The sequence below is a fragment of the Acanthisitta chloris genome, unplaced genomic scaffold, assembly GCF_000695815.1.
Source record: "Acanthisitta chloris isolate BGI_N310 unplaced genomic scaffold, ASM69581v1 scaffold3979, whole genome shotgun sequence".
NCBI lineage: Eukaryota > Metazoa > Chordata > Aves > Passeriformes > Acanthisittidae > Acanthisitta > Acanthisitta chloris.
In genome coordinates, this window is record NW_008692929.1 from 11,674 (window position 1) to 24,922 (window position 13,249).

General features: G+C 35.8%; 1 protein-coding gene across 1 annotated transcript in view; it reads left to right on the top strand.

Moving 5' to 3' along the window:
- DEPDC1B (DEP domain containing 1B) overlaps positions 1-5,376 on the top strand; it is a 16,693-nt gene extending 11,317 nt beyond the window's left edge. The window contains exons 5-10 of the mRNA XM_009082847.1: positions 434-481; positions 928-1,068; positions 2,028-2,194; positions 3,678-3,854; positions 4,506-4,691; positions 5,001-5,376. Coding sequence (XP_009081095.1) covers positions 434-481; positions 928-1,068; positions 2,028-2,194; positions 3,678-3,854; positions 4,506-4,691; positions 5,001-5,162 — 881 coding nt within the window. The 3' untranslated portion in view covers positions 5,163-5,376. The remainder of the gene's footprint in view (positions 1-433; positions 482-927; positions 1,069-2,027; positions 2,195-3,677; positions 3,855-4,505; positions 4,692-5,000) is intronic.
- Positions 5,377-13,249: the final 7,873 nt, after the last annotated feature.

Consider the following 13,249-nt stretch of genomic DNA (forward strand, 5'->3'; position numbering starts at 1 on the left):
TATGTGTTCATTTTAAAGACAGTTTGAGCACTGCAAAATATTAACTCCATTCTTAAAGAAATGACAGAACTGAATATATGAGTGTTTTTCATCCTCTTCTGCAGAATAAGCACTTCACTCTATCACACTGGTGAAGGTGTAGCTTGAACTAATTAGATTTTTTTCAAGGTAGGTTAAGGATTTGTGGTATGCTCCATTTTGCTGATTGAGTTGCAAGAGCAGCAGGTTGATAGGGAATACTTAAGGAACTGAAGTATATAGATGTAATTCAAGCTAGATCCTGCATTAAGGTATTGCCTGCCTTTGGAATCAGTTGATTTTCTTTACAGGACTAACTTGTTAAAGCATTTTAAACTTTGCTTTTGTTGTACAGTTTAACATTTGTCTTAGTTTTTTTCTCCTTTTAATTTCTGTCTGTTTCTTCCCCATGCAGAGGAACTACCTCACTGGATATTATCTGCAATGAAATGTCTGGCAAATTGTAAGTGAATTCAGAAGGCAGGAAAAGTACACCATGAACAAACCACCCCTGTAAAACTCAGTTGAACTGACTGGGCTTTCACCACTTTTATATTCATATTTATTACACTTTTTATATTCACCATCAGTATTTTTTATGATCACTGCCTTAAACAGAGTTGGAAAAGGCATACCAGCATATATTCTCCTTCCACTGCATCTTATTTCAGTGAAATATAGTTTAACTGTCTTATTCACGTTTTAACTCTACTATGTGTCTTCACTAGACCCTCTGGGAATAGATCAATTCAGTACATCAATAAAATTTCACTTATTTTGAGGAACGAGCCTTTTTTTCCCCTCTAATGATGCATTTTTATGGGCTATCTTAGAAAATACTGATCTGGTTGTTGCTGGTAAATCAGTGGTTTCTGCACCTTTTTTCTTCTGGTTTTTTTTTCTTTGTAGGGCCCAGTTGCTCAGACTTGAAACAGCCTTCCTACTCAGGCTTTGAAAGAGATGTCTTCAAAACTATAGTGGACTACTTTGGCCAGGCGAAAGAACCTCTTCTCACATTTCATTTTTTTGATATCTTTGTTAGTGTGTTAGGTAAGTAGTTTGGGATGTAATGAAAAAATTATTCTTTAGAATTAATTTCCTGCTGTTAATTTGCCATACCTAACTAGTATCACAGTTCAGTTCTTTAGGACCTGTCCTTTCTGTTTTATGCAAAGAACAGTTTTATATTTACATTTCTTTCATATCACAAGGTGGCTTTATTTTTGTATCTTTTCAATCATGTTAGTTCGAAACTCTTCCATTGCTTGTCTTTTTAATTTTTAAAGGCCTCTGTTCATCACTTAGTGTCTAACAGATGGATTTTAACAACTTTTTCTTCTTTTTTTTTACGAATGCTTAAGCATCTTATAATCTCTCATAAGCTCTTAGAAATTGCTTGACTGAAGTCTAGATTAGAAAGGATTAGGGCTGTAAGTGCTGCTTTTAACCCTGGAAATACGACATTTGAAGGAAATTGAAATCCTTGGTGCTTAAATGTAGAAATTACTTTAGCTGATCTAGTTCTTTAAAGACACAATAGTTTAGTTATTAACTATAACTTTGCAGGGGTTTATACTACATTAATTTCACCTATTCTGGTCCTACAGATGGCCCATTAAAAGACAGTAAATGAGAAAATATTTGATTACATTTTATGATAGCATTGCAGAAAGAAAAACTGAGCTGAAAAGTAAGATTGCTTTGTAATACATCAGTTTTCTGAGCTTCTTTCATTGTCAACAACATTGTGCCTAGACTTGCTGGTTATGGTTATTAATATCTTCCGGTGCATCAAAAGGAAGTCTTACAAATACTGAAACAAGCTGCCCAGTTCTAGGAGTTGAGTTCTAGGGTTATCTTCTTAGTCTCTTTGAGAGATTGAGTTCTAAGGTAGTTTTGAATGAGTAAGAAAAGAATTTGGGGCGTTAGATTTAGAAATGTTATGTTAAGTGTTATGGAAATATATAATTGAGAAATGTTGCCCAATCTCTTGATCGCATATCAACCAGGACTGCTGCAAAAACACAGCAAGGCTGTAGAAGCTCTTCAGATATCTTGTCTCCTACTGCCACCAGAAAATCGAAAAAGGCTACAGCTGTTGGTGAGAATGATGGCAAGAATTAGCCTGAACAAAGATTTGCCACCTCTTTCTGAATCAGTGAGGACCAGAACTTTGGTATGTATAAGTGTAAGGCAAAAGGTCTGGACAAGGCCTTTGGAGGAGCACAGGTTAGATTCTTACTGAAGAGTGTACACAAAATACAGTTTGTCTGTTCCAGCTTTATGGAAAGCTACTCTGAACTTGAATAAACTGGAATTTCATGGTAATTTGTAAGCACACAGAAGAACTTGCTCAGAATTTCGAGGTTTCCTTATCTTTCAGAGGTGAAATCCCCAGTGATTTCATTATGGAGTAGAAAAAAAACCAAACACAAACCAACAAGCCCCCAAAACCAACTGAACAAAATCAACCAAAAAACCCCAGTAGATGAGGTCCCTGGTGTTCTTTATCACTGCAGACAGTGTGAATGAAAGAGACTGCCTGTTTCAGTAATAGCTAGAAATGTGCAGCTGAATGTGTTGATTTACCTGTTTTCATCCAGTTAAAAAAAATCCTACCAGTTTATTTCAGTAGCAATTTTTCCTCATCACAGAAGTGTCTGACAGTAACTTTAACTAGATTTTGGCAATGCTCTCGTTTTTGGTAATGCTCTTTCTGTAGGACTACTTGTAGACATACCACTTGTGTTTGCAACTGCATCTTGTTACAAAGTTATTAGGCATAACATACCAATTCCAACTGGCTAACAGTATGTATTTATTTTGGTCTTTGAAAATTAAGTGCAATGGAAAACTAAGCTGTGGAGCCATTCTGTTAAAATCCTATAGTAGCATGCATAAATCTAAATTTGTTCCACAGCAATTTAGTTTGCAATTAACTATGAATACCATTTCATTAAAATAATTGAATTTTGACTGCTAAGGTTATAATTTAATTAACTGTAAACGGTCTTTGATTAAAATAATTATGTTATAATAGTTAGTTTTAGAAGTGAATCCTTACAGTCCAAGCATTTTGTACTAAGTTTTATTTCAGCAGTGTATTCTATGGTACATGACAGAAATATTTATTGCCTTTTGTGCTTTTAATGTTAAAAGTGACTGGTGCAAAGACAACATTCTCTTGTTAGCTGAATGCTTGAGCACAAGACTGCACGAGATGAGATGGACCTGAAATATAGTTTAATGATTTCAAAGCAGTGGTATAGCATTTCCCCTCTGGTGCTTAACTTCTGTTACATTTCTCTGTCATTTTTAAAAGTCTTTAAAAATTTATGCCCTGTTTAACTGTAAATAGCCATGTGAAGAGGCTGTTTGACAAAGTCTTGGGAATAAAATGCAATTCAGCCATTTTAAGTCTGAAGTCAGGTTTGGATTAACTATATGAGGCAGGAGTAATCTTGGGTCCACTCACATTCTGTCACTGTACATAATACTTTTTTTTTTTAATGTATCGATGTGTTGGAAGTACAGTATTGTGATGTTAAAATATTTTTTCTGAAACATCACTTTTTAAATGCAATCTGACCCCTCACTCCCAAACAGATGAATAACTGATGATAAAGTTTTTTCTCTTTTTTTTTTTTTTTTTCTCTCAGATGGTTCAGGCCTTTTCCCGTTGTATTCTCTGTTCAAAGGATGAAATAGACTTGGATGAACTGCTTGCTGCTAAACTGGTATCTTTTCTCATGGATAATTATCAGGAGATCTTAAGTGTTCCTTCTGCTTTAAAAACCTCTATAGAGGATCATGTTGTACATGTCCAGAGAGTTCAAGTAAGTTTGTAGTGAAAGGACGTCTTCTGTCTCTGTCTTCCTAGATCAAATTTATCCTTCGTGGTCTGAAGTTCAAGAGTTCTTAAAATATTCTTTTCTTTCTCTGTTAACTTATGAAGAGCTAATTAATTTTAACTACTGATATTCAACCAAAATTACGCATTAAAAGGAAACTAAGCAAATCTTGAACCGTTTAGAGACAAGAACTCTAAAATATGTCTTCCTGTTGATCAGCTCTATCTTCTTCATGGAACAGGCAAACTATGTTTGGGGTAGTGAGGAAAACTCTGAATAATTGCAGGTTTTCCATTAATGTTCTGACTTCTTTTTTTATTTTTTCCGCAGCCATCCGTACTTGCTCAGCTTTTTTCCTAACTCTATTTCCTGATACCATATTTTGTTTTGTTCTGTCTTTGTTTTCCACTGAAAAAGTATCTTTGCATTTATTTACAGAGTTGATCAGGCTGCCTTTGCTTAATGTTTTTGAACTTAACTTGAGCATAGTCAATTAGTGCAGGAGATAGAAAGTACAGTTTAGGGTCTCTATTCCATATCTTCTCTACTTAATATCTTTGGGTAGTCAATTGATTAAGCCAGTTTTTGCAAATTTCTTGCAGAAAACATAGCTGCTCTTTTATTTTTACTTTTCAGATAAAATATGCTGGAGCTGATACTGATACAACATTACCTCCTACATCTTTTTGTCACCAAATCAGTACAGATGAATTTGAATACCAAAGGGCAACTGGTTCTCAAGAACCACTGGCAGCTTTATTGGAAGAAATTGTAATGAATAAAGAAATATCTGTGAAAGATAAAAAGAAGAAGCTCAAGCAAGTAAATAAAAATTCCTCTCTAATTTTAACTTATAAGCTTTATCATGTCTTAGATATGTACTCCTCTAGAGAAATACTGACATGTAAAATAGCAGGTATTCTTGAAATGTCAAACTTTGTAATAATTTGGAATAGGGGCACTGTGATGAATCAAGCCATGTTAGAAATTATTCCCTAGTTTTTTATATGGAGGCATAGAAAGTCCACTAGAGAAATAATTTTCCTGCTCCAGAAGTGGAGGTTGCACTCTAGTAGTTTACTTTGCAAGTTTGAGAGAAAATTTCTAATTTGAATTAATGTACTTTTCTAGTTTCAGAAGTCTTACCCTGAAGTGTATAGAGTTCGATTTCCTACCCCTGAAACTGAAGCGGTGCTATTTCCAGAGAAAACTAAGCAGAGACCACCACTGCTGACATGGGCCTTAAAAAAGCCTTTTCAACCATTTCACAGAACCAGAAGCTTTCGGATGTAGATGGTTTGAAATGTATCAAGGGAACTGAGATAGAGTGAATTGTCAATGGATTTTATGCAAAAGAAGTCTGAGCAGCATGTAGTTAGTAAAAAAAACTACTGGGGATACTGCTAAGATGGTAGAAAAGGTTCAAATAAGAATAGAGTATTGAGATGGTAGAAATGTGAGCCATTATCAGTATTTTTGCAAATCATTATTTTTTAAAATGTCTGTTACTTTAAAACACAAAAAGAAAACAAACAAAAGAATACCCAGCACACACTCAAGGGGATTATTCTATATGGGTGATAATGTAACTTGCTGTGATTTGATTTGACCATCATTTCAAGGTCTAAATGTATTTGCATGTAATGTATTGTTGGTAACTAGTCAACAGCTTTTCTTTTTTTTTCCTGAAAATGTGTCTCTGGCATAAACTTGGCTGTGTTTGTGCATGTATAGCTTGAGGAATCAACTTGCTGTATGTACTTGAGTAAGTATGAAACACTGGATTTTGGTTTGCTGTTGTACACCTTTGTGATCTTGATATGTCTGATTTATTTTGGAAAATTGTAAAAGCTAATTCTTAATTTTCTGACTCATATGACGTGTGGCAGCTTGAGTCAACTCCTGTTGACGTTTCACTAACTTCCTGTAACTCTGACCCATTCTTTCAAGAAACCCAGTCTGTTGAGTGTTTTCCCATGTTATCCTATTACTGTACAAAACTGGATGCTTGACAACAGAATATATTTTATCAGAAAAATGTAAGGCACAGCATTTCCTCTGGAAATGGAATTCAGACATTGAAGTGAAATTGTAGCCTGCGTGCCTTTATTGACTTGATATGTTTTGCATTATGAAATCTACTGTATCTGTTACTTTACTGTACATATACTGCATTGTGACAGCACTTTTTTAGGTATTAAAGCATTACCATTTTCCTGTGTTTACTTAGAGTGGTCATTTAATGTTATTAATTGGAGCTTTAAAGAACAGCATTTCATACCTTATTCAGTGCCAGAGTAGTCTATGCGGCTGACATCTCTCCAGATTTCTGTCTGACACTTTAGAAGACAATGTAATGCAACACTGACAGCATTTTCACTTTGCTAACCTCCTAAGCAGTCGATAAGCTCTAAACTGTACATTACAAGGTGTTTGATTTAATAGATTGAATTACTTCTTGGGCAATACGAATTTGAACAGTACATGTTTTCAATATCTGTTTTCAGTTATACTTGAACTTCATATCAGTACACTCTTTTTATGCAAATTTGATGCAAAAAGGTACACTTTTGGAAAAAAAAGGAAATATTAAAATTATTTTTTAAAATGGTCTGAGGCCACTTCTAACCTGCACTAGATCTTCAAGGGTGATATTTTTTAGATGGGCCATAGGATTCTGTGTATGCTTGCATGCTGTTAAACTTTGACTAGGACTGGACTACTTGTATATGGTAATTTGGTTGCATCACTAATCCATAAAGTATAATAACGAGAAAGCTGGTTGGAAAGCAAGTCTTGTGTAAAAGTCGAAACCCACTCTAAGTGATCTCTGCCATCAGTTCCTAAATTGCAGAGAAGTTGAAGCCAGTCTATCTGCCATTGAAAATTGTCTTGTTGCCTGCCTGCCAATAAGCCTCCTACAGTCCTGTTGAATTTTTTCCCATGGTTACTTTTAAAAATACGTAGGCTTCCTGAGTCTATTTTAAACAGGAATTAGTGTTTACTAATTAGTTTTCATGACGAGAAGTTGAAGATGTGCCATATATTTTTATAGACCAATTGTTCTTTTCTTTCAAAGATTTACTTCTTGTAAAAACTAACCAAGCAAGTCCTTTTGCTCACAATTCCCAAGGCTGTGAAAAATAAGACATATCCTCTAAAACCTTGAAGGGACTGTAGGGAGGGAACTTTATGTGAGATCATAATCTCACAGACTGAGTTTTAACTGCTGTCCTGTCTTGGGAGACACTTAAAAAGCTTTTCTTAGTAATAGAAGATAAGTGAGCATGGCTGCTGCATACAGCTCTTCCTTGTCTCATAACTGAACCAACTGCAACTATGCAAGATGAATATGGTAGGAACACAAAAGTAAGATTACCTATTCCTTTAAGGGTGTAGGTTACAAAAAGTAAGCTTGGAAGCTGGTTCAGAGAAGACTATAAGCCTGATGAAGTATCTTACGAAAAACCAAAGATGATGTATCCCTAAGATTTAGTCAATAGAAACTTCGGGTTTGATGCCAATTTTCTCAGGAACATTTTCTTCTACATTAAAGCTCTGCAATGTCTTGATGTTACCAAGTCATAACAACATGGGCTCCATTGGGTGTATTTCCCTTGAACTGTGAGGACCATAAGCCAAACATATTTTTTGTCTCACCTAGTGACTTTTCTAAAGAGTCTGTCTAAATGGAGGACTAGGTGGTGTTCTTTTGAAGCACATCAGGTGGAAGACTCAGTAAAGGTAGCAGATGTTACTCCGGTTTTTGTCTACTTAAAGCTGTTTGTCATATAAGAGGAGCTTCTGGTGTGATCTTGCTTGTAAGTAGGAAATAATTCTTCCTAAATTTGGATAATATTTAACTTTCTAGAGCTGAAACCTCTACTGGAATGTCATTAGTTGTCATGGTACTATTAGGCTTCTTGGATGAGATCTTCAATCAGAAACTTACATAGTGTAGTTGATTTTGTTGGGTTTTGCAGTGAGTTTGTGCTTTTTTTTCCCCCCTTGTGCTATATTCTTTGTCCCCAGCAAAACAATCACTTTTCCCTCACCCCTCTCTCCACCTTGAGCACATCTCTCCTGAGCTACTGGTTTCTAGTGACACATCTGTGACAGTTTTGCTCCAGCAATTGCTCAAAGAGGTAAGAATGGTACTTATTTTCCATTCTTGAGAAAAGAGCTGAGTCTTTGCTTAACATTGCTTTTTTTCCTTATACAGACACAGTTTGCTCCAGCCCCAACATTAACAATCAGACATCTGGAAAAGTTTTTTGGTCTAGTCCTCTGCTGTTCCTTAAGTAATAGCCACCATTCTTACTCACTAAAACATAAAGAAAATTTAATTGCTCATATTTTGTATGAGGTCTGTTTAACTCACCTTATTTACCAGGTTTGTGATATCAGCTATTTAGTACAGAGAATGACTGATGACTGCAGAGAATGATTGACGACTAATGTTATTGCATGAAACTATTTCCAGATTTTTTCACTGCCTAGAAAGCCAACCAAATCCTGGGATTCATCACAAGGAGTGTGGGAAGCATGTTGAAAAAGGAGATTCTCCTCCAATACTCTGCTCTTGTGAGACCCCACCTGGAGTACTGCATCCAGCTCTGGTGTCCCCAACAAAAGAAGGGCATGGAATTGTTGGAGCAAGTCCAGAGGAGGCCACACAGTTGATTAGAGGACTGGAGCATCTCCCCCATGGAGACAGGCTGACAAAGTTGGGGCTGTTCAGCCTGGAGAAGAGAAGGTTGTGTGGAACTGTAATGACAGGACAAGGAGTAATCAGTGTAAATGAAAACAGTGGAAATCTACATTAGATATTAGGAAGAAATTCTTTCCTGTGAAAATGGTAAGATGCTGGAATAGGTTGCCCAGGAGGGTGTTCCAACCCTGCCAGTGTTCAAAGCCAGGTTGAATGAAGCCTTGAGCAACCTGGTCTGGTCGGACGTACCGAAAGCTGGGACTAGATAATCTTTAAGGTCCATTCCAATCCCTTAACATTCTATGATTCTGTGATACTCAGTATCAGAGGAAGCTTAGGCAAAATCTGAGTGATCTCACGTTCTTATTCCAAGTGGAAACCAGGAATGAAGAATGCAGTATGCTAACAAACTTATAAATGTACTGCTGTGGTATACCAGAGCTTTTTTTCCCCTCTTTTCTAGAGAGATTTTACATTGTAAGAACATCTCATTGATTCACAGAGACTGTGCAAAAACTCAAATAACTTGCTTTATTTCTTGATCACAACTTTTTAAGTCTCATATTGCTTGAGAGCTTATGAGCTCTAGATAAACTCATACATCTTAGATTTAAAATCCATAAGCTCATAGATAAGTATTTTATTAATTTGGAACTTCTGCTGTATTTATAAGAGGTGTAATGCATTAGCATTACTATTTTCATCAATTCATTAGGCTAGAAGCAGAAGTGTGAGGTGACAAGCTTTTCAGAAAAAGAAAGCCTATAAAATGAGGTCAGAATTTTTACAGGTTTTTGGCTCTGTCTTCAAGTCTCTGCTGCATAATGTTTGCTAATCAACATCTCTTCCTGCTTTAAATATCAGTTTTGGGGTTTTTTTTTCCCACCAGAATTGCAGATTATAGAATAGTTATGCATCCTGGACACTATTTATCACTTTTTTCTATATAGATCATGGTTTAGAAGTGAGTGTTGCATTCTACTCACTCCTTTTCATGACTTCTGTTTGGAAGCTTAACTCCCATTTAATTTGACCAAGATAGATAGTTAAATAACAGAGGAGAAGATCCAGTCTGTGTTTAAGAAAAAGGAAGCTGATACATGTTTGTGAAGACATTTTGAAAAGTAATTGAAAGAGGAAGGGTATTTAAACAGTACTGATTAGGAACAGAAATCTTCAATATCGTTGCTTTTTTAAACTCTTGGTATCTAAAGGTGTCTGAAAAAAATATCTCTTGATTGTCCTGACAAGAGCAGAATAATACCAGAACAGTGCCAAATATGCCATCTTTCAAGAGGATAATTGAGAATGATCCAAATAGCCAACAGCAAATGAGCTAGATGGCAAAGCTGAGGAAAACTGTGGAAAAGCTGACAGAGAATTTTAGTGGGAACACCAAAAACACAGTAATAGAGCTAAAGCCTATTCAGTTCATATAGAGAGGATACTCCTTAATGACAAACTTGCTTTTCTTAGTGATGGGAAGGGCAAGTTTATTTTATAAAGTTTGTCAGTTTTTGTCTCCTGAAAATTTAATGAAGGTGGTATATTTATATAGAAGATTTAGGTAAATTGACAATAGACTTAGATCTTATCTGATTTTAATGCATTCCTTGGAAGTACAGTTGGAGCTATGGATACAGCCAAAAATTGTGGGTACAATAGGCTCATTACAGCATTCCATATAATAGCATCTGATGAAATTATTCCTGGGTAATGTCAGTAGACCTTTAAGTGATTAAGAATCACCTAAATGCAGGGACAAGGGAATCATGATGGAGATACTCTATGGATTTTTGCATGAAATCGATAGATTTTCCTATCAGTCAATTGATGTGAAAATAAATATAAAAATCTGTTTAGCATCATTGTCTAATCTCATAAGTGTTTCAGACTAGTTCAGTAGTCAGTAATAATAGAAGCATTAATATGGAACAGTGCAGGTTGAAAATAAATTCAAACATGGTCACTTCAAAGTTATATGTCTGAGAAAAAGATATGTAGGTCATGTAAAAGAGAAAAAAAAATGGGAGAAAAGACTGTGTTTTGGAAAACTACAGCTCTGTAAAAGGTTTCTCTTACAGTGAACAAGGCTTCCTGACATAATACTGAGGCAAAGGGCTAATGTGGCTCTTGAAGGTCTAAATTGGAAGTTGTTACATAAAATCAGCTGACTCATCTCGTGTGACCTCTACACAGTACTGACTGACTGACACTGAAAAACTGCAGGTTTTGCAGCTTTTATAAAACTGTAGATTATGCAAGGTGAGTATTTTGAATTATTTCCTTAAACTGAGAATTTGCATTACTCTAGTCTTCCCCATTTCTGAGAAAAAAGAACAGGAGTTCACTTGATTATCTTATGGAGTACATTCAAATAAAGAAGTACTTATATTGGTAAGCAGCAAAGACTCGAGTAGGGAGTAATACTCTGTGGGTGGAAGATGGAGCTGGATATGGGGTGGGTTTTTTTCTGTTCAGGGTGCTGAATGCTGGAACATGGAGAATTTTAACTTTTCTGGTGAACAGTGAAGATCTCTTTGGATATTTGCTGGAACTCAAGTCATTGAGCTCAAGGCATGGTGAGCAGAGGAGAAGTGTAATGACTCATGCTGTGTGGAAGACTGGACAAAATCTCATGGCTCCTGCATGCTATGGATATTCACATGTGAGTCACACATCTGTTCAAGTTCATTAGCTTTAGTCAGTGCCTTGATATTTAGGAGGTGATGTTAGACAGTTGCTTTGTCATTCCTCTCTTGATTTTTGAGGCAAGTAAAGAAAACAGCATTTGTTACTTTTGTTCTTTAGTCAAACCCCAGTGTATATTGGCAAAGAGGGGTCACATTTTGAGTTGCCAGGGTACAGCTGCTTCTGGGGACAATGAAAATCAGCTCTGCACTGCCTAATGGTCTGGTCAGGGAGGGTAAGGTATGTCTCTGGTGTGCTGCAGTTGCTTTACTTGGAATTAAGAGAGAGAATTAGATAAATAAAAGTGTGATATGGTGGCTGGTATGAATTATAGTAATATAGTTGCCAATGCTTTATGATCTCGGTAGGTATTTTAAAATGTATGTCTTAGTCTTGTGGGTTTTTTAACCCTGGATTATGTGGTGCTGAAATAATTATATTCATATCTATGAAAGACAACTCTTGAACATCCAAAGCTGTCTGAAATATCTCTTGTCTTAGCATTAACTTAAGGCTGTCTATTGCTACTTATTCCTGTAATTTTTTTACGCTTTCTCTATAACTGTGATTTGAAATCACTGCAAGGTTCTCTGAAACTTTAATGGTGACTGAGGGAGAAGCTTCTGGCAATCATGCATGAGCTTTCCTGCTAAAGAGAAGAACTGACCTTGACACTTCTAGACAGACTCAAAAGGTGAATAAAAGCTGCAATGTGATATATTTATATGTTTGCAAGTCTTTTTTTGTTTTATTTTTATTTTAACCTGAGCTCTTATTTGTGTGAGGATCTGGCCTTGTGCACGACTAAGATGTGTTACGTGATTTCAAAGGTTACATGCAGTGCTAGCTTTTAAATTTAATCTCATAAAAAGCAGTAGTTCTGAGTCCTGTAACTAATTTTCTATTCAAGTACTGGTGAGAGAGTAAGTGGTGGCATCATTAGTTTCTTTGTTATAATGACATGCAGCATATTAACTTTCTTGCTGTGAGAGAATGATATGTCCTTTTTATGCTGAGATCTGTGAAAGATATTTTGGGACTCTAATAAAAAGTTCTTTCCTTTTCTTATGCTGGATAATTATTTAATGTCTGTGTACCACTCTAGATGCTTGGTAATTTATGACCCAGCAGAGGTCAGCCTTGTGACGTTTTTCAAAACATAAGCTCAAAGAAAAGAAGGGAAGCCAAAGTTATTATAACAAGCTTTTGGAATTCTGTTCTATAAAATACATTCCTGAAAATTAGAGTTGATGTGATATTCCTATGCTGTAGCTGTCTCAGTGGAACTTCTCTTTATGTAATAAGAACATTAATAATTTTATTAAATTGTTACAAATTGTCTCAGGTGTTAGCCTCATTGGTGTACTAAAATACTTACTAACAGAGGGTTTTTTTCTTTGTGATGCTTAAAAAAATTAAAGTTAAGGAGTGGAGGGAAGTTAATGATCATGCCTTACACCAGCTCAAGAATTACTAGTTTGCATTGTAAAATGCTATTCCTATGTTGTATCACAATGATCAGTGGTGGTTTTTCCTTTGATAATAATAAGGGTCTAATTTTATCTAAAACTGATGATTAAGATCATAATCCTCATCAAAAATAGTGGCTATCCTCTCTTAAACTGGATGACTACCTGGTCTTTAAGTTCAATTTCAACTAGCAAACTCAGGAGTGTCTGATGTAATTGCTCTCTGCTCTGCTTGAATGCAATCCTCTCTGTACCTTGAACTAGCTCCAAAGCAGTTTTATCCAGTTAGACAGTAGAACAGTATATGCAGAACAGCATTGTCAAGGCTGCAGCTGAGTCTTCTGCAATACAACATGCTTAAATGACTTGAGCATGACATTAGAAACTGGGAAAACATGTTGCCTTTTGTTTAGCCAATTTGCTTTCTGAACTTTGCTAAGATGTTTTACTCCTTTATTCTTACTGATTTTTTTGTGTACCCTCAAGTTGTTTTTCAGACACTAAAAACA